The sequence below is a fragment of the Nycticebus coucang genome, chromosome 18 (genome assembly GCF_027406575.1).
Source record: "Nycticebus coucang isolate mNycCou1 chromosome 18, mNycCou1.pri, whole genome shotgun sequence".
In the NCBI taxonomy this organism is placed as follows: domain Eukaryota; kingdom Metazoa; phylum Chordata; class Mammalia; order Primates; family Lorisidae; genus Nycticebus; species Nycticebus coucang.
In genome coordinates this window covers 65,897,482-65,917,506 of record NC_069797.1, presented here as the reverse complement: position 1 = coordinate 65,917,506, position 20,025 = coordinate 65,897,482, and the positions used below count along the sequence as shown (strand labels likewise).

The window sequence follows — 20,025 nt, the reverse complement described above, 5'->3', positions numbered from 1 at the left end:
TGTAAACACATGTAGGGCAAGAGCCAGGGTCTCCACACCATAGGCATCACACGGCCATGTGACTCCCTGGCATCATGGACCAGGGGTGGTTTCACGCCTCCTTGCTGCCTTTTTTCCCCATGAAGGTCCCTGTAGGAATACATCCCGAGGGTCTTCTGACCTCAGGTCACCCCATCTGAGTCTGCTCGGGCTGCTATAACAAATACTAAAAATCGAGTGACTTATCTATAACAGAAGTTGTATTTCTCACAGTTCTGGAGGCTGAGAAGTCCAAAATCAAGGCACTGGCAGATTCAGGGTATGCAGAGGGCCTGCTTCCCGTAGATAGTGTCTCTTGCTGTGTCCTCACCTGGTAGAAAGGCCAGATGAGCTCTCCAGGGTCTTTTTATGATGTTACTCATCTCATTCATGAGGGGTCCACTACTCTCCTTCCAAGGGCCCCACCTCCTAACACCTAACCTTAGGGGCTGAGATTTCAACATATCAGTGGGGCAGGAGGACATAAGCATTCCAACCACAGCACCCCAAGGAGATGGTAAAGTCCCATGTCCTTGGCTTCCATGAGAGACCCTCACCCTTGCTCCAGCCCTTCTGCTTCCACCTCCCTCATTCTTACCCTCCAACCACACCAGGCCATCTGTGTTCCTAGACGGTCACACGTTTGCTGCCACTTTTCTCTTCATTGACATTGTCTGTCTTAGCACCTCCACTACACACAATGGCTCCTACCCAAATCCCAGCCTTCCCCCACAGCCAAGAACCACCCCGGTGGCTGCACTCGTCCTCCCTGAGCACTCACTGTCCTGCCTGGTGCAGGGCCCAGGTTGCCACCCCTTTCTCCAGAGTCTCTGCCCCCTAATGAGGGGTTATTGCAGCCTGAAGCACTGGCCAATACCCTTAACCCAACAGTCCGATCATAGTGTCAGAAGCCCAGCTCCAGCCAGACAGAGCTGCCTGTAGCTCTGAGAGCGTACTGTGTCCTCCCGGGTGAGCAAGGTGAGGGTTTGGGCTTGAAAGGCAGGTGGGCCGAGTTCAAATCCCAACTAGGGCACTTAGTAGCAAAGGAGGTTAGTAATCCCACCTACCTCATAGGGGTAGTATGAAGACTGACTTAATAAGCGCCAGGTGCTGAGTACCAAAGCTACTCACTGCTGCTCTTCCATCTCCTCCTCACGGTCAGCCTGGCTGAAGCCCTGCCACCTCCTCCACCAAGGTCATTTCTGGAATGGTCTGTATTCAGTCCTCCAGTCCTACCAGGCTGTACCTCCCCTTTCCCACGGGAAGAGGAGTGGAGTGGGGTGGGGCCCAGACCCGGGTGGTTGGCTGAGGACAGGAGGGCCCAGGTTCTCTGAGCACCTATGATGGGCTCCCTCTGAGACACAGACTTGGTCCATCAGACCCTTGGACCAGGGCTGTGACCCAAGTACAGCCACTCACTCCACAGCGTATCGTCTGTGAAACCTCTAACGTGGAGAAGTGAGATGGCTGCTGTAAATCATGGCGAAGTCACATAGGTAGCTCTCCAGAACGATAATCATCCTTTGGTTATTTTCAGTTCCTAAGAGAATCCAGATGAAGCAGGTGAAATGGTTGGCCCTCACGTGGGTCTCATCCTGCCATCCTCTGGTCTGTGTGGCCTTGGTAAGCCTTCCTTCCTGGTCCTTGGCTGTATCAGGGGTTCTTTTCCTCTCCTCCTCTCCTGTTGACCAGGGAAGGAGGGATGACAGGGAACCTTGAAGGGGGTGTCTGTCTCCAGACATGGGCTCCACACCCTCCTCTCACGCTCAGCTTTGAGCCCAGCCACAAATTCAGGCCACAGTCTGCAATGCCTCATGTCCCTTCCCCTGCCTTCTAGCCCACGGTACCACCTGAGACACTGGTATGCATTTATTTTATCTTCTTGTGTTGGCAGCTGCCCCCCAGAATGGGAGCTCTGAGAGTGTGAGGACTGTCACTCAGGCTGGTAGCCCCAGCACTAGATCAGTGCTTGGCACATTGTCATGTGCTCTGGAAAGATGCTGTCAGAGGCTGAATGAATGATGCTCAAGCTGAAAGTCTGCTGAGGACGAATGAATGGCGCATGAGTGAACAGAAAGGCCCCGCTCAGTCTCATGCCCTGCTTGCCCCTTTTGCTTTATATCCACGTTCATCCCACCCTAGACCGGAAAGGGGTCTGGAAATGACAGCCCCGCTGATCGCGAGCCGCCTTCCTTCCCAAGGCCTGGGGATTCCCATTGCCTCCCTGTCTCTGTCAGGAAGCCATTTTCTTGACGCTCACGGGTGTCTCTTGATGGCCCTCTGGTTTCGCTTCCTGTTCTGTCTTGAGCAGATGATCCGCAGGGCCACACTGCTTGTGGAGCCCCTGTCCTGCCTCCGTAGAGCATTCTTGGGAAAGCAGCAGCCTCGAGGCAGCGAGGGAAGAATGGACAAGGATTCGGGAAGCTGGGCTCTCAGGGCCACCACTCTGCACACCAGGTGTCTCCAGAGCCTCACTTTCCTCTTCTGACAAATGGGGCCAAAACAATGTTGTTTCCAAGCTAGAATGTTCATTCGCAGAGGGCCTTGGGGGAAGCAGGTCTTTGATATCCCTACACCTCTTCCTTCCATCTTCAAAGGTGCATCAGTGTAGAGGTGAAAGGGGCCAAGCCATGGAACATGCTCAGCACATCCATCTTCATCTCAGCCTGCCCAGGGCTTTCCGTGTGTCCAGGTGGCCATCCTCGGGGACAGGCATGGGGGAGGAGAAGCAGCGCAGAGGACATCTTCAGTTGAGTTGATCACCGCCTGTCTTGGTCCTGCAGGGACTCACTCCTTTAGAAGCAGTGGAGAATGGACTTCAGAACGGCCCACCCCAGGGACCAGTCCTGTTCTCCACTGCTCAGAGGTTGCCCCTGGGGTTGGTAATCCCTCCAACTTCAGATGCACGGTCAGGGCACTTCCCGCAGGCAGGCTGCTCAGTGCCAGGGGCAGGAAGCCAGAAAATAATTGGTGCTGCTGAAGTGAGGTGTCAGAGCACCTGCGTGGAGGTGGCTGCTGCAGCTGTGTGTGGCTGGGAAGAGAGGTGGGCTCAGAGATTCCAGGGGCACTCTCAGCAGGGGCCTGTTTATGGGGATCAAATGAGGTAACGCTAAGGAAATGCAAATGATAAAGGATTTCAGGAATGATTGCCATTAGTAAGTCATCCTCTGACATTCTTCCCTCCAGGATTCCCTTAATTACATCGGGCCTCTGAGGAAGCCCATTACAGAGGCTTATGGCAGGTGCCAGTGGCCCCAAAATGGCTTAGAGGGTGACCAGCACGCCATGGTTTTCCCAGAACTCTCCTGATTTAGCACTGGAAGTCCTGTCCTATGTGGTAACTTGAGCCCAGAGCTCGCCTGGAGGTAGCTTATCTTGGGTGACCTCCCTGTGAGTCCCCCAGGTTGGTCACCTTGCTGTACTTGGGGGCTTAACCCCAGGGCATGACCTTCCAGAGGTCACAGAGGGAGAAGAGGCTGGAAGACTCACCCATGAGAGACTAGCATGTCCCCAAGCGCTCCGCGTGGTTCACATCTCCACCACCAGCTCCCATGTCTGAATACCTCTGTGGTCATTTCAGACCCACCACCTCATCTTCACTTCCAATCAAAGAATCCAGTCTCTTTTCTTAGTTTCTTTTATTGATTCATTTTCAGACAGTGTAGAAAATTCAGAAAACACAGAAGAATGCCAAGAAGACATATGTAATCCATTCATTCCCCTTGTCACCCAGAAATAAAAGACTGGACATGTTCGGGGATATTACTTTCTGGATGTTTCCTGTGCCCACAGAAATCACTCTAATAAAAGCGGCCCATTGTGTGTGGAGATGAGATGAGTGGGCGTGCACATATGCATACTCACTCCTGTTCCTTTTCTCCACAAAACAGTCACAGGGCCTTAAAGCAGGAGCTGCTCCCTCTGGCCCAATTCCTGGGTTTTATAGGTGATGGAACAACTTGCCTGAAGCCATGTGACTAACTACAAAGGCACACACTGGTCATTTCCTGACCCTCAGGAAGGCCAGGGCCACAGCGTGCTTGGGATCATGGGCCAATAGCTCTACTATTCAACCACTCAGGATCTCAGAATTACCCACCTTACATAGCTCTCAATAGATAACACAGCAAACAGCCGGTATGTGGAGAGCGAACGCGTGTTGTGTGGATTGGAAATGGCTTTCTCTCTTACTTTTTGCATCAGCCATTAATTTCCTCCCTGTTAAATGCCTTAGGCCAACACTAACAAAATTAAATGTGACAGGGATAAATGTGAAGTTCTTAGAGCTTAACACACCACTCCACAAAAACAGAGCCGGGGGGAGTGAAGTAACTCTCATGCAAAGGTCCTAGGAGACTGAGTCCAGGGTTATACCATGTCCCATCAACAGAAGTATGGGGAGCTAGAGAAGAGGAGGGCGGTGCCCATGCGCTTTGGGCTGGCCAGCCCCGGCCTGAATGTTGGGTTTGGTGGTGGGAACTGCACATCTGGCACCAAGAGTTGGGAGCAGACCCAGAGGTGGCAGCCAGCGTGAAGAAGGGTCTTAGAGACAGCAGTGAAAAATGGCTGAAGGTGTTTGACCTTTTAGGGGCCTATCCCTTATTCTTACCTTTAGGGGCAGAGAATAATCCCGTTCACTCTCCATGAGGCCAAAGACAGCCCATGCCCTTCTCCTCTGCAGGCGTGTTGGTAACTCATTCAGGGGCGAATGAGTGAACAAGCACGGGGACACTGCCCGGCAATAAGGCAGAACAAGTGATGGATACACACAACCGCTTGGGTGAATCTCAAGAGAGTTATGCCAAGTGAAAACAGTCAGTCCCCAAAGGTTACATGCTGTATGATTCCATTTGTAGAACATTCTTGAAATGACAAAACTACTGAAATGGAGAACATCTTTACAACTGTCTTGGGTCAAGGAGGGAATGAGGCGGGAGGGAGGTGGGCAAGGCCATGAAAAGGTCTCAGGAGGGACCCCTGTGGGGATGTGAATGTTCTCACTTGAACTATCAAAGTCAGTGTCCCTGGTTGGGATATTGGACTATAATTTTGCAAGATGTTTCTATTGGGGGGAACTGGGTATAAATGGTGCTTGGATGGCTCCAGTATTATTTCTTACAACTGCAGTTCTCTCAAGAAAAGCATAATATTTTTAAAGATGAGGGGACCTCATGTATATGTGTGTGTGTATGTACAACTTCCCACAAAGATGTGGGAAGTTACATGGCAACTGAATGGTCTTCCACTGAAGAACAAATCTGAAAGGAGAGATTATCTACTTTTTCTTTTGTAACCTCTTGCAACTTGTTCAAGGTTTGTAACCTCTTGTTTGACTTGCCCCAACAAGCATGTGTGACTTGGTCATTCTGTTTAGACCCATGAAGTAACCAAATAAATAAATAAGTAAAGTGTGAGGGGAGCGGAAGGAGTGGTGGAGAGAACGACCTAGCCCTCCCTATCTGGGGAAACACTTATTCCGGGTCCGCAGACATCTGGGGTGTGGAAGCCAGAAGTGAGGGAGGTATGGCTGGCCATGCTGGCCTCTATGTCCAGCCTGTCTGTCCTAGCGGTGCTCTTTCCTCTTACTCACAAACCCTCATTGTCCTCCACCAATTCAGCTGCTCACGAAAGAACAGAGGATGGGTGATTTCTGGGTCCAGCCGAAGCAAATCTCCCCTGAGCCACCACTTAGGGCCAAAAAGCACCTGAAGTGACTTTCGATTGTTAGCTCCTGAGATCCCCAGGAGATAAGGGCTGTGGTTATGCCCATTCTGCAGATGGGGAAACTGAGGAGTTAACTGTGTTGCTCAGGCCGGATCCCGCACAGAGGACGCTGTCAAAGCATGTCCCATAGGCATCACCTCTCAGGCCCTCACTCTGTCTCGTCACCACCCCTGACTAGGCCTTGAGGCCCAGGTGCATTGAGGAATCTGGGTTGGACTGAGCACCCCAGCACCTGCAGGAGCCCAGAAGAGGGGCGTGCTCAGGGACAGCCATCTAATAACCAACAATTTTGTGACCAGGTGGCAGAGTGGCCTGCTCCTGGCTCACCAGGGATCTCTCCCAGCTTCTAGCTAGACGGTGTGTGTCTGCAGCAGACCTGGCTGCCAAGACTGTATGCTCCTGACCAACTGAGAGCAGGGGTGCTTGGGGACTGCTGCAGGAAAAGAATTGGCCCCAGTTGGAAACTGTCCCAGTATAGGCCACCCAGGACAGAAGGCTGAGCCAGCCATGCAGAGTGTGGCTGGCAGACGGGGTGTGACAGAGACAGCCTGTGACCACCCACTTTCCACTGGCATCCAGTTCTGTGCTGGGCATCCCAGACTGAGGGAAGCAGAGGAGTGGAGAGCTGAATTGAAGATTCTGAAGGGAGGTCTGACCTGTCCTCCTGCAGTGACTAAACTACCCAGGGGGATTTGCCTGCCACCCTGGGAAGGCCGCGTCTCAGAGTGGAGAGGAGAAAAACAGGAAGGAGATGGTCTCAGCCCTTCCAGAAGTTTCTCTCACTCCCTCTTCTCTTCCTTCAATCACATTGAGTCAGGGGCCTGGAACCTGCACCCGCTTGAACCTTAGGAGGCATTCCCTGTAACGCTGGTTTGAGAGAGAGAAAGAGTCTGACCCTGGACCCTTGCATGCCTCACTCCACTGCCTAGAAGGCTCCCCAAGCCCCATTCCTAGCACACAAATTCTTTGTTGTTTTTCATGATGGAGACGAGAGTCCCCTTGGTAGGAGATCCCACCTCCTGCTTGCTTAGGGCAGGACTGCTTAGCTAGCTCCTTGTCAGTTATCATGGTGTGACCCTTTACCCTCCCGGGTGTCTGGACTTGGACCATAAGCGATATGGTCACCTCTGGGGGATATCCTCGGTCTGTATCTCTCCCGTGCCCCCACCAGACCCGGACACTGCAGCTGGCCTCTTCTCTCTCTGTTCCCAGGGCCCACACAGAGCTTCACAGGAATGAATGGACCAGAGAGCCCGCAGTACATTTACAATGTCCTTTTCCTCTTCTTCCCTCTAGGGATCTACAAAGGGCACTGCTTCCGGATCAATCACTTCCCTGAGGACAATGATTATGACCACGACAGCTCGGAATATCTCCTCCGTGAGTGTCAGGGAGGCCTGGCTCCCTTTTCACATGTCTGGGGAAAGGGTGGTGGATAGGCAGCTGGAGGAATGATGGATTTTTAGAATGTGAAGAGGGTGCTTTTCTCAGGGTGCTGTAGTCACTCTGGGATTGAGAAGAGGTGAGTTCAGAGACTGGGAGAAGAAAGCTTTGTTTAACACTACCTGGAACACTGGGTATCCCAGTGGGGTTACTTGGCTGAAGGGCCCATGCCTGGGGAGACCCTCGCAGAGCTGGGAGGATACTGAGCGTGACTTTCCCCCTCCTGGGGCTGCTGGGCAAGGCTTGCTTCAGAGTTGCTGATTGGCTGAAGGTATAGGCATCCCAGAGGGGGTGTGGCACCTCAGCACATTGCCCTGCTAGGGCTGGGCCTGGCCACCTCACCCCTCCATACTCCCCAGCACCCTAGTCCTGAAAATCAGATAAATTCGCACACCAAGACAGCTTCATGGGGTGCTGAGATGCCTGAGGAGGAGCAGAGGAGGGTACAGGGGCAACCTCTGATATGTGGGCCTTAAGTCTTTCATGACACCCCTTGCCCCCTCCTCCTGCCTGGGTCGTGTGGCTGGGTGGGAGCCCCAGACTAGAGCTGAAAGTCACAACGCATCCTGAACTCTAAAGGATACCCCAGCCCACACCCTAAATCCAGATCTCACCCCTGGGCCTGTGAATACCTCTCTGGGAGGAAGGAGAGAGCTATCGCTGAGCAGGAGCCTGGAAATAAGAAAAACAGCACCATGTGGAAGTCATTTTCCCCTTTCGCATTAGCCAAGACACAGGAAGAGCTGCTCCCAGCAGCACCTCTGGGGCTGGGGCCCAGCCTTATTTATGGAGAATAGATACCAGCGCCCTCAGAGGGAACACAGTTCACCCTGCGCCTGCTCATGGATCGCTTTTTTCTAAGAGAAAGGATTTTGATTCTGAGTCATCTGGTGAAACAGAACAGCGCAAGGTTCCCATGGCGCCTGGGGCAGTGTTAGGCTGCTCCGGCCAGGCCCAAAGCCTGAAATAATTTGATCAGCGCTTTGCCTCCCGTCCCTCCCCACCCCCACCTTCCCCTCCTCCTGCCTGTCTTCTGGTTCTGCTTACTATGGGCCCATGCTGAACCAAGCAAACGAGATTCCCACAGGGCCATCACAGATAGTTACGTGGGGCACACACTGCACAACTCACAGGATGTCCCTTGACATGAAGGTATGAATGATACCCTTCAAGTTGTGGAGTACGTGGCTTGCGCAGCCATCTCCAGGGGCCCTTGGCGCTCAGCCCAACTGGGTTGGCTCAATTGGAAATCAACCCTAACTCAGAATCTGCCATTCTTTGCCCAACCCAGCCCCGTGGTGGGGCTGCCACGAGAGAGCCTGTTTCTGTGGTGGCTCCGCCGTGTAGGTGTGGTTTAGTGCCAGCCCGGAAAGGCCCAAGGCTGTGCTGCTTTGACACGCCCATCCTTTGACAATTCAGGAAGAAAGTCACCTGCCCGCCATGCATCCTGTAGCCTTCCAGAGAAGCCAGGGTTGCGATCTTTGTCACAGGGCTTCCTGAAGGCCTCCAAGTTCTTGTGATGCTCCTGGGATTCTGAGGAAGGAGGTGCTGGGAGAAAAAACTGCTCCCTCTCCGTCTCCCATGGGAACTGGCCAGAGGTTAAGGGCATTGGCACTGGCTGTTCTTTACCTGTCTGTCCCTGTCCCACTCGTGGCCCCAGAGCTTTGGGATCTCTTTCTGGATTGGCCTCAAGACGTATCAGCACCCTCCCCCCCAAAAAAGACACATCAGCCCAGAGGTCAGCCTATTTGCTTCTGGGGTTCCCAGTAGGAAGCAGACCTTATGCCCAACCAGGGAAACGAAAGGCAGACCATTTGAACAGGTATGGGCAAGGTTAAGGGAAAGCCAGGAGGAGCCCTTACACTGCCCGACCTGCACAGGGAGGGAGGCACCTGTGGGAACCTGCAGGAGGGGATGTAAGGACAGGGCCGCCTGGCAGGGCTGTGGCCATTGTGAAGAAATGCCACCACTTCATCCGCAGTCTGGCAGCGACAGTGGAGGATTCAGACCACACACCCAGTCCCCTGGAGTCCAGGGCAGGATGGAGAAGGGTGGAGGGAGGGTCTGGAGGTCCTCGGGGAGCACACAATCCTGGGAGATCTGCTAAGTGATTTTCCCAAATAGAGTGATGGTGACAGCACAACAGCAATTAAAGCTCATTTGGAAAGGACAAGTTTCCTTAAGTGTATGCTGTAGGGAGAACAGCCAGGTTCATTAACAAGTCCAGAGATGCCCACAGTAGAGCCCGGTTGACGCCTCCTGGCCTGTGGTCTCCAGCTTCTGGTGGAGCTGGGGGCTGTGGGTGCAGAGCTGACTTCCCAGGTGGAGAAATGGAAGTGTGTTTCCACTCAGGGGCTGCAGAGACAGGGATGTTTAGCCCTAAAACTGAGCTCTGCACGTGTCTTTGATGGCCCTTTACCTGCAGAGTGCAGGTGCCTGTGAACTTGGAGCTGGGGGTGGAAAAGGTCAAGGTCATAGTCATCCTGGGCACCTGGCTTGTGTTTCCCAGGACACTCAGATTCTCGGCATTCCAACTTCTGATCTATCTCTGTCCAGACTGTGGATGCCAAAGATACGTAGAAGCACAGGAGAGGGGTCTCTGGGGGCTGACATGTGCAAAAGGTGAGGGTTCACAACAATTCATTTATTTACTCATTGAACAAGTTCCCATGGGCCTACCATGTGCCAGGCACAGCATTAGACACACAGGCTACATCAGCAAAGCGGACCTCTGCCCTCACAGTGCTGATATTTTGGTGGAGAGCAGGTGTTCTAGAGAAGGTATAACAGAAGGCTCCACCGTGGGGCTGTCCGCAGGACAGCCTGTTCCGGTGGCGGCTCAGCTATGCAGGTGTGGAGCACCAGCCCGGGCAGCCCTGTGCTACTCATACCCAGAATTTGACAATTCAGGAGAGAAGTCGACTGCCAGACCCATATTTTGTAGCCTTCCAGAGTATCCAGGCTTGTGGTCTTTGTCACTTGTCACAGGGCTTCCTGAAGGCCTGCAAGCTCTTGCAATGGTTTGCAGGCTTACGGCCCAGGGCTTGAGGGGGCCACACCCCATATCCTGCCTGCCAACTCTCCCACAGGCCCCGCTACTCCTCCCCATCTGGCCCTGGTGCCCCTTTCCAGATTCCACAGTTCCAGTTAGTGGATAATTTCTGTGCTAAGCCACAAACTGCTGGTATCAGAACTACCAGGAGTCCATAGTGTGCCTGAGGGTGAGTTAGGAGGAATTATGGGTCTCCGACTGGACAAAGATCCTCACCAGGGCTTAATATGGCCAGTGGGGCAAGGGCTGGACTTCAGCCTCTCTCATCCCTCAGCCACCTGCTCTGTGCCCAACCTGGACCACTGTCCACAGCACTCCCAGCTGCCTCTGCATATCTAGAGCTCAGGAATAAGTCTGTGTGGCAAAGGACAGGTGCTTCCATGACTTACCTGGGCAGATGGATGGCTCTGAGCCTGGCCCAGGCCTCTTGTGATCTTAGAGGAACTAGTCTCCCTTCTCTGGCCCCTCTGATCGTCTGCAGAACAAGGGCATCGTGGGGGATGGGAAGACTGACCCCAGCTTTTCTGGCCAGCACAGCTCAGAGGCATATTTCAGAAGCACACAGGAAACCTCTTCCCAGAGTCTGCTGCTGCCAGAGGCAAAGAGAGGACCCGGGGAGGAAGAGGTGCAAGAGAGAAGAACTTTATTTAGCGCCCCCAGACAATCAGCTCTTTATGAAGCAGGCCACACATTGGTGTGTTCACAGAGGAGACAAACCCTGCCTTCAGAGGCTGAAGGGCCTGAAACCAGCTCAGCTGGCTCAGGAGGGCGGCACCTGCCAGTCCTCCCCCGCTCACTGTCCCCTGCTGGGGCCATCAAGGGTCCAGGCAGCCAGATTGCCACTAGGCTGGGGGACAGCAGGTGCAGGGGGAGCCTGAGCCTGGGGCTCCTCCTTCCCAGCCTGACCCACACCCACCCCAGACACTAAAAGTGGAGGGGCAGGACCCTCTGCTGTGTGCTTTGTGGTTTCCCACAGTGACCTTCTGAGGGGTGTGTTTCACTTCCCAGCACTGCCGTGAAGAGTGACCACAACCTGGGTGGCTTATAACAGGAGTTTGCTGTTGCAGTGTGGAGGCCAGAAGTCCAAAGTCAAGGTGTTGATTCCCAGAGCCTTTTCCCTCTGAAGGCCCTGGGGGAGGGCCCTCTTTGCCTCCTCCAGCTCTGGTGACTGCCAGCTCTCCCTGGCTTGCAGCAGCATCACTCCAGACATCTCCGTCTTCACATGACTTTTCCCTTCAGGGGCTCCTCTGCTGCCCGTGTCTTCTCCTCTTAAAAGGACACTTGCCATTGGGTTCAGGGCCCACCTGATTCACCCAGGACAAGCTTATCTTAGAGATTCTTTTTTTTTTTTTTTTTAAAGTGTGACACATACCAAGGCCCCATCTTGGAGATTCTTGACATAAGCACATCGGCAAAGACCCTTTTTCCAAATAAGATCTTACTCATAGGTCTAGGGGTTAGGATGTGGACATATTTGGGGGAGGCACAATTTAGTCCCATATGGGGAGGTATTACTACTATGCCCAGGTTACAAAAGAGAGGACTGAAGGTCAGCTGGTCTGCTGGATAACACAATCTACAACCTCCCATTCTGCCCAGCCACCTCCTTCCCCATGACCTCAGACAAGTCGTGAACTTGCACACCCTCGTCTGTCACGGGGGAATGATGAAGATAATAGTCACTTAGGGAGCACCTAATACAAACACAGCCCAGCGCAGGATGCTGGCGCTGCCATGAGCCTCCATCCACAGGTGGGAAACTGGGTTTTAGAGCAGGAAGAGACTTGACCAAGGCCACACAGCCGGAGTATCGGGGGTAGGGCCCACACTCAGACCCACCTATGGCCACGGTGTGCCCTCGACCACTGACACTCTGAGAGCTGCCGCCCAGGGATGCTGCTTCCCAGCCTTCTGCAGGCTTCATGGAGACCATGTCCATGAAAGGGCTTGGTGGCCAGTCAGGTGTCATGGGAAGGCCACACAGTGCAGTGTTTTCATGGCTATCACTGGGACCCCCTGGTGTCCCTATTTGGGGAGAGGTTCATTGAGACGTGGGCAGATGTGACTCTGGGCCACCTGGCATCGGGAAGGTCAGCAGCAGGCCTGCAGCCCTTGCTTGTATCTGGTCCAGGTGCCCCCATGAGCCTCGCGTGCAGGGCTCCTGTTTGTCCGGGAGGACAGCTGGTCTCACTGCCCTCTCTGCTGTCCCCTCCCGGCCCAGGCATCGTGCGAGCCTCCAGCGTCTTCCCCATCCTCAGCACCATCCTGCTTCTGCTTGGAGGGCTGTGCATCGGTGCCGGCAGGATCTACAGCCGCAAGAACAACATCGTCCTCAGCGCCGGCATCCTCTTTGTGGCTGCAGGTGAGCACCTGCCTGGGCTGCCTAGCTGGGGCAGGAGCTGGGGACACCGTGGTCCGTGGATCCTGGGGGGAAGTGGTCCGTGCATCCTGGGGGGAAGTGGTCCGTGCATCCTGGGGGGAAGTAGCCGGAACATGCGAAGCCAAGACCCAAAGGAGTTGGCAGGTAAAGACAGGGCAAGGGCGCAGAGTGGGCGTGAATGACCACTGCACAGCAAGATCCTGGCAGCCCCTTCCATCCTGACTGCCCTGACCCTCCTAAGGGCAGGTTAAGGGAAGGCTAAGGGAAGGGGAGCAACAGAGCCACACCCACCGCCCTCAGAAAGAGTGACTGAGAAAACTGCCAGAGACTATGGGTGACAATGACATGCCATCTGCACAGCAGGTCCAGAGGGTTTAACACCACCCACTCCTCTGAGCCTCAACAGAGGCTGAGGTGTGTCTTGCAGCTGGTTCGAAGGTCATGGCCAGTCCCATGAAGGACCCCGGTTTTCTGCCCTGAGTCCCTGGGGTATGTGGGGACCTTCTGCAGTCACCTGCAGGCAGAGCCCCTTGCTAACTCCTGATGGGTGAGTAGCACCGGGCAGGTCAGAGAAAGGCACAGTGGGGTCCCCAAGAGGAGAGTCAGGAGCTGCTGATTTCTTAGGCCTTGTCCTGAAAATTAAGTGTGAGAAATGTTGCAGTTTTTGGCCAGGGCTGGGTTTGAACCCGCCACCTCTGGCATACGGGGCTGGCACCCTACTCCTTTGAGCCACAGGTGCCGCCGAGTGTGAGAAATGTTACAGAGCTCATGATTCTTTCCCAAGTTCTTAGCTCTCTGCACGGTCCTCACAGGTTTTCACATTCAGAGCATCTTTTTATCTTACGCCAGGCTCTCCAGCCCAGGAGTGTCATCCCTGGGTCTTCACAGGGAGAGGTCCATTCGTGCCCATAGTGGTGGTCGTGGTCAGAGCAGTGGTTGTGGTGCCCGACCCCCCTCTGCTGAGGATGGGGCAGGCCTGGCCTGGGGCTGACACAGGTCCTCAGGGACACCCCACTCCCACCTCATGTTCCCCTCAGGTTTCACCTGGGGAGGGAGAGGACGCCCTTCCATGTACATCCTGGAACTAAGTGCCAGTGCGGTCAGCTCTTGGGCCAGGGTGGTGGAGCCAGGCTCTGGGTCCCAGTTCTTGGGCATTTCCTTCCACACCTGTCAGCTGCCGTTTCCTTCCAGTGCCATAAATAGACATGTGCGCAGGGTGTGTGTGTGCGCGCGTGTGTATTTGGGGACAGGTGTATGTGTAAGGAGTTTGGTATATGTGTGTGTGTGTCTGAGGACTGTGAAGGGTCAGAAAGGTAAAATCCAGGTTAGTGGTGATGTACCAGAATAGCGTCTTCATGGTGACAATTGTTACATGGTAACACAAGATATTAACATGAAGGGAACCAAGGAAAGCATGGTGGCTCATGCCTATAATCCTAGCACTCTGGGAGGCTGAGGCAGGTGGATTGCTTGAGCTCACAGGTTCGAGACCAGCCTAAGCCAGAGCAAGACCCTGTCTCTAATAAAAATAAAATAAAAAATAAAAAAACTGAGGCAAGAGGATCTCTTGAGACCAAAAGTTGGAGGTTGCTGTGAGCTATGATGTCTCCATGGCACTCTACCCAGGGCTACAGCTAAAGACTCTGTCTCAAACAAACAAACATTTCTGGCCACACAGAAATGCTCACAAGAAATGCTTCACTGCAACGACAGCCAGCAAGGATAGGATGGGAGGTGGGCTCAAGTCTGTCTCCCCGATTGAGAGTCAAGTTTGTGACTGGGAGGGCAAGGGAGAGGGTTTAGGGATGTTGGTGTGGCTGGGACTGATTGGAGGGCTGAAAATTGGACCATTTGGTAACGGATATTGAGGTGGATTTTAACCCCTGGTCTTCTGGGCCAGCAGACCCCTCATTTTTGAAAGAGTTCTGGTAGTCAGGCTCTAGTCCTGCCCTGGTCTTCTTGGTTCCAAGAGGAGGAATAATCCGTTTCATTATTGCCTGTGCCTTGCGATCTGGGGCTCTGTTATACCTACAACAGAGTAAGTCTCATAGGGCTGGTCCTGCAATGACACTTGGGCTTTCTTTGCAATTTGGGGGTAAATCAAAAATTATTCAAAAATGAAAGTGTATTTTTTTTTTTTTGGCTCAGCACCTATAGGTCAGCAGCTAGGGCGCCAGCCACATACATTGGGTCTGGTGAGTTCGAACCTCGGGTTCAAACCCAGCCTGGGCCTGCCAAACAACAATGGCAACTACAACAAAAAAATAGCCAGGCATTGTGGCGGGCTCCTGTCCCAACTACTTGGGAGGCTGAGGCAAGAAAATTGCTTAAGTCCAAGAGTTTGAGGTTGCTGTGAGCTGTGACGCCACAGCACTCTACCCAAGGTGACATAGTGGGACTCCATCTCAAAAAATAATAATAAAAATAATAAATAAATAAATAAGTAAATGTGTATTTTAGGTTTTTCAATGTAGATATCCCATGGCCAGCAGTTTCACTTCAGGAACCACATCCCATAGTTGTATTCGTGCGTGCATGCAATGCTAGGGACACAAGGATGTCCAAGGCAACGTCACAGCAGAGGGCAGGGCGCCACCTGAACGTCCCCCAGCAGAGGCCTGGTCAGATGTCCACATGGGGGTGACCTGTGCATTAGATAGACAGGACAGCTCTTCATGTACTGATAGGGAACCATCTCCCTGATTACTACTTTTGTTTTGTGACAGAGTCTCACTCTGTGCTATGGTGTCATAGCTCATAGCAACCTCAAACTCTGGGCTCAAGCGATCCTCCTGCCACAGTCTCTTGAGTACTGGGACTACAGGCACCTGCCACAACACCAGGCTAGTTTTTCTATTTTTAGTAGAGACAGGGGTTTTGCTCTTGCTCAGGTTGGTCTCAAACTCTTGAGCTCAAGCAATCCTCTTGCCTTAGCCTCCAGAGGGCTAGGATTACAGGTGTGAGACACTGTACCTGGACCCCCTGAAGTACTAGTAAGTGAAAAACCCAAGGATATTGAGCAAAGGCAAGCATGGTGTGTGTGTGTGTGTGTGTGTGTGTGCCAGACAGAGATTCTCTCTGAAAGGATATAAAAAAGAAGGTAACAGTGGCTGCCTTCAGGAGGGGAACTGGATGGTATGATCATTTCAAAATTACTTACTTAAAAGAACAATTAGACAGAATGGGGAATGGCTGCCCACTCCCTGGCCCATCAGTACAGAGCGGATCTAACTTCAGCCTCTCTCTCTCCCTGGCCCCTCTCCCTGTTTCCCTTTCAGGCCTCAGTAACATCATAGGAATCATTGTCTACATTTCCAGCAACACAGGCGACCCAAGTGACAAGCGAGATGAAGACAAAAAAAACCATTACAACTACGGCTGGTCTTTTTACTTTGGAGCCCTGTCTTTTATCGTGGCTGAGACCGTGGGCGTCCTGGCTGTAAACATTTACATTGAGAAAAATAAAGAGTTGAGGTTTAAGACCAAACGGGAGTTCCTTAAGGCTTCTTCCTCTTCTCCCTACGCCAGGATGCCGAGCTACCGGTACCGGCGACGGCGCTCGAGGTCCAGCTCCAGGTCCACCGAGGCCTCGCCATCCAGGGATGCGTCTCCCGTAGGCCTGAAGATCACAGGGGCCATCCCCATGGGTGAGCTGTCCATGTACACACTGTCCAGGGAGCCCCTGAAGGTGACCACCGCTGCCAGCTACAGCCCTGACCAGGAGGCCGGCTTCCTGCAGGTGCACGACTTCTTCCCGCAGGACCTGAAGGAGAGCTTCCATGTCAGCATGCTGAACCGCAGGACAACCCCCGTGTGAGGCCCGGCCCTGCCTGAAGCTCCGGCCTCTCCCCAGAACGGCTCTTTGTGTCTCACAGGAGGGCGTGTGAGATGGACGGATGGACCATGAACTTCAGCCAAACGCAGCCCTCCCTGGTCCCCAGAAGGCATCGCAGGCTGGCTTCGGGCAAAGGAAGCACCAGGAGACTGGGCTTGGGCTGTGGCAGAAGCTGGAGGCTGACTTGATCCCCAAAAGGGGGGAATCAGATGCCCTGGGGTTTCCAAAATGTCCCAGGAGCTTTCTGGAGGCTGCCCAGCCTTGACTAACTCGGGAAAACAAAATCGAGCCATTACCTCTGCTTGGAAACAAATTTTGCCAGAACAGGATTTCAGGGCTTTCCCGCCCTGTCTGGGCGCCAGGCCACAGGAAGGCTTTGCCAGGCACAGGGGGCATCTGGAGTTTTGTCAGCTGCTTTTGAACCAGAAGATCCTGTGTCTTTGAGCCCAAAATGAGGACACTGAAGCTCACCCCCGTCCCCCTCGTCTCACCTTCTCTCTGGCACTTTGGCAGCAGCCTGTTGTTGAAAACAGTTCTTTGGAGGAGGAGAAAGTTCTGCAGCCAACTGGTGCTTCAGCCTCTGCGCCGTCCTTGGGCTGCTTCCCGCAGGACTGTGGAAGAATCTGAAGTAAAGGCTGGGGGCTGCTGTTGGCTCTCCTGTCTGCTTCTGGAAGTTTCCTCCTCACTCAGCATGGGCAAGTGAGACACACTGATCAGACCTGGGAGTCTGGAGGATCCCACAGGTCAAAGAAAGGCTGCGTCTCCCTCCCCACTGACCTGAGGAGCAGCCCTGTCCCTAGTGGTGGGAGCCCCAGGGCACAGGTGAGACAGACCTCTGACTAGCATTTGGCTACATTGCAAGAAAGGAAGACCCAAGGGCCAAAAGCGACCAAAAAAGAAAAAAAATTAGGGAACAAACATCTATTTGCTAGGTGATTATGAATCATGATTTATTGCAAGTCGACGCCAGGAGAGCAAGTTACATTCCTTTCCTCGTCCTAAAAATTAAGCAGTAACACGTCCCCTGACTCCTATTAGTGTAATTTATTCAGCCACCTCCTAACAGGACACAGTGGAGAAAATTTGGATAGAAGGGCCGAGCTGGGCTTTTCTTCCTCCCCAAAGAGGGAAATCTCAGCACTTTGTTCAGAACTGAGGACGTGGGCTCTGTGTTTTATAGTTTTTCCAACCATTTTTTTCCCCTCCTGAAATAAGCAAAGAGCATGGAAGCCTGTCCAGGTTTGGAAGAAAAACTCTCTGGAACATGGAACTTACCCTCTTTTATATAAAACGTGCTTTCTAAAAATAAATCATTTCTTACTTTTTGAGACTTCTTGACCAGATCTTGGGACAGTCATCTGTGATCCCAGTAGCTGTTGTACTTAGAAGTGACGAGCAAATTCTTACCTCAGCCACCTGCTCACGGAGCCCATGGGTGGACTCGGCCCCTAGGAGTTCAGACCGGGGTCCATGTGGCCTGGTAATGACATCATCGTCCTTCCCACCTTCCTTGGCCCCCAGGAGAGGACATGTCCACCTGTGGTGGCCCCAGCTGACTGCCCCTGTGTGCCAGTGAGCTGGGATGAGAGGCGTGCCAGGGCCCCTCCGTGCCTGCTGGAGACCCTTTGCTCCCGCTGCAGTTGGCTTTGTGTGGTGGTGTGTCCAAGCATGCAAGTGGTGAACACTGAAGCGTCAGGGCTCGTGGCCTGCCCCTGCCATTGACCAATCCTGTCCCCACCACCACCCCACGCCATGACACAGCCTTGCCAGGCTGAAGGAAGGGCGCACCATCCACAGCCCCATGGCCAGCGAGGCCCTGACAGTCCTGTTCTTTCCACCGGCAAGGCGGCCTGGCTGCTTTGTTCCTTTGTTTCCTCTCCACACCACAAGCCCTTCCCCACTGCCCTGGAAGTTTCTGTAATTCCATAGAGAAAGCTGTGTTCCAGTGAATCCTACCTCTCGCCAGTCCCAGGCAGAGAACGCACGCAAGGCCCGCTCTAGGGACCAAGGAAGACGACAGGGAAGAGCAGGGAGCAAAACCACCTCAACGCTGGGGCCTTCACAGCCTCCGCCACCCCAGCCGGCCTGTCTCCGGGGCCCTGGAGTCTGGGCCGCCCCTTCCTCCCGCTGCACCTCAGACCTGGCGCCTCTCCGCCCACCCCCCCCAGGAGCGCGGCCTGTGCCTGCCTCCTGCCCCTCCTCCCATGCCCTTCTGCCCCTGTGTGTTCTGCAGTTAAGCCCCTGTGAATCCTGTACCGACTACTGGTTTTGGGTTGTTAGTTCTGTCTTTTTTTTAATTAAATAAAAACATTTTTAAAACGTTCTCTTCTTGATGTGGGGAGGCGGGGGAACTGTCCTTAAGTCTTTGTGGGTGTTTAAGGTAAACAGTGTCCCTGGGTCTGGGGTCACTGTGGGCCTCCCAAGAGGGAAGCTGGGGCTGGGGAGAGGTGGACTCTGCCTGGCCGAGGCCAGGTTTTCTGGCTTTATGCTGAGTCACTGGCTCCCTGGTACCATGGCTGGTTTTAGCTTCTGGGTGGTGCCATCGAGGTCATCAAGGTGCCTTGTCACCAGTGAGCTGGGAGACCAACAGGCTCCCTGCATATAGTGTGGGTGCCTGGACAGCTGAGCAAGCCAGGCCCATCCTTAGAACCTGAGTGGGGAGGTCAGCTGGACAGAACCACAGCCTCGAGGCCCTAAGTTGCTGGTGGTGTTCCAGAGGAGCTCACTACCCAGCGCCCCCTCACCCCACCTCTGCCCGCCCCGATTCCGAAATGATGAGGAAACAGCAGAGCCCTAGCACTAGAATGTGAGCTTCCTGGTGGGTAAAGACAGACAAAAGGACATGGCTCTGGTTATGGGCCAAACGGGCTTCCTCCTGCTGTCCCTGGACCAAGTTACCCAAATCTAGGCCGGGCAGCCAGCCACCTCAGCCTCTGGCCACAGGAAAGAGGTAAAGGACAGAGAGAGACACCAGAGTGACCCCTCTGACACTGCACAGCCCTGGCCAACACCTGCTGTAACTGCCAGGCTGGACGTCAGCCTTCCCTGGCTTAGAGAATTGAGGAGGGTGATAACCAGTGACTTCTCCCAGTTTTGCAGCCCTGGGGACCTTTGCTTCCATTATGTGTTATCTTGTCTTCCAGGACTATGACCTTGAGTTTTTTCCTGAGAGCCACAGGCTTCGCAGCTCCTCGTAGAATCAGAAGGCACCAACTATTGAGTCTACTTCAAGAGAACCTAGGTCTCACGGAGGCTTTCCCCACCGTGGCCCTAGTAAAAGGTGCTGAGCCAGGAGGCAGAGGCCCTCTGTGGAGTCCTGCTGTCCACACCCCCATAGCAGCTGCAGTGAGAAAGATTGAGATCAAAACCCAGCTCTGCTTCAGCTCAGAGAGAGGCAGTGCTGGGCAGGTCACCCAACCCCTTTGAGGGCCCCATTCCCTCAGGTGAGGAAGGTGACAGCTCCCACCAGGGCTGCTGGGAGAATGAACTAAACTTTAAAACAAACAAGGAAGCATTCATGAGTACCCCGGCTCAGTGACATGCGTTAGAGTGAGTGTTCAAGAATGCTTGTTG

General features: G+C 53.6%; 1 protein-coding gene across 1 annotated transcript in view; it reads left to right on the top strand.

Annotated features, from left to right (window-relative positions):
- CACNG4 (calcium voltage-gated channel auxiliary subunit gamma 4) overlaps positions 1-18,762 on the top strand; it is a 56,909-nt gene extending 38,147 nt beyond the window's left edge. Inside the window, exons 2-4 of the mRNA XM_053569146.1 lie at positions 7,039-7,122; positions 12,459-12,599; positions 15,896-18,762. Of these exons, the coding sequence (XP_053425121.1) occupies positions 7,039-7,122; positions 12,459-12,599; positions 15,896-16,434 (764 nt within the window). The 3' untranslated portion in view covers positions 16,435-18,762. The remainder of the gene's footprint in view (positions 1-7,038; positions 7,123-12,458; positions 12,600-15,895) is intronic.
- Positions 18,763-20,025: the final 1,263 nt, after the last annotated feature.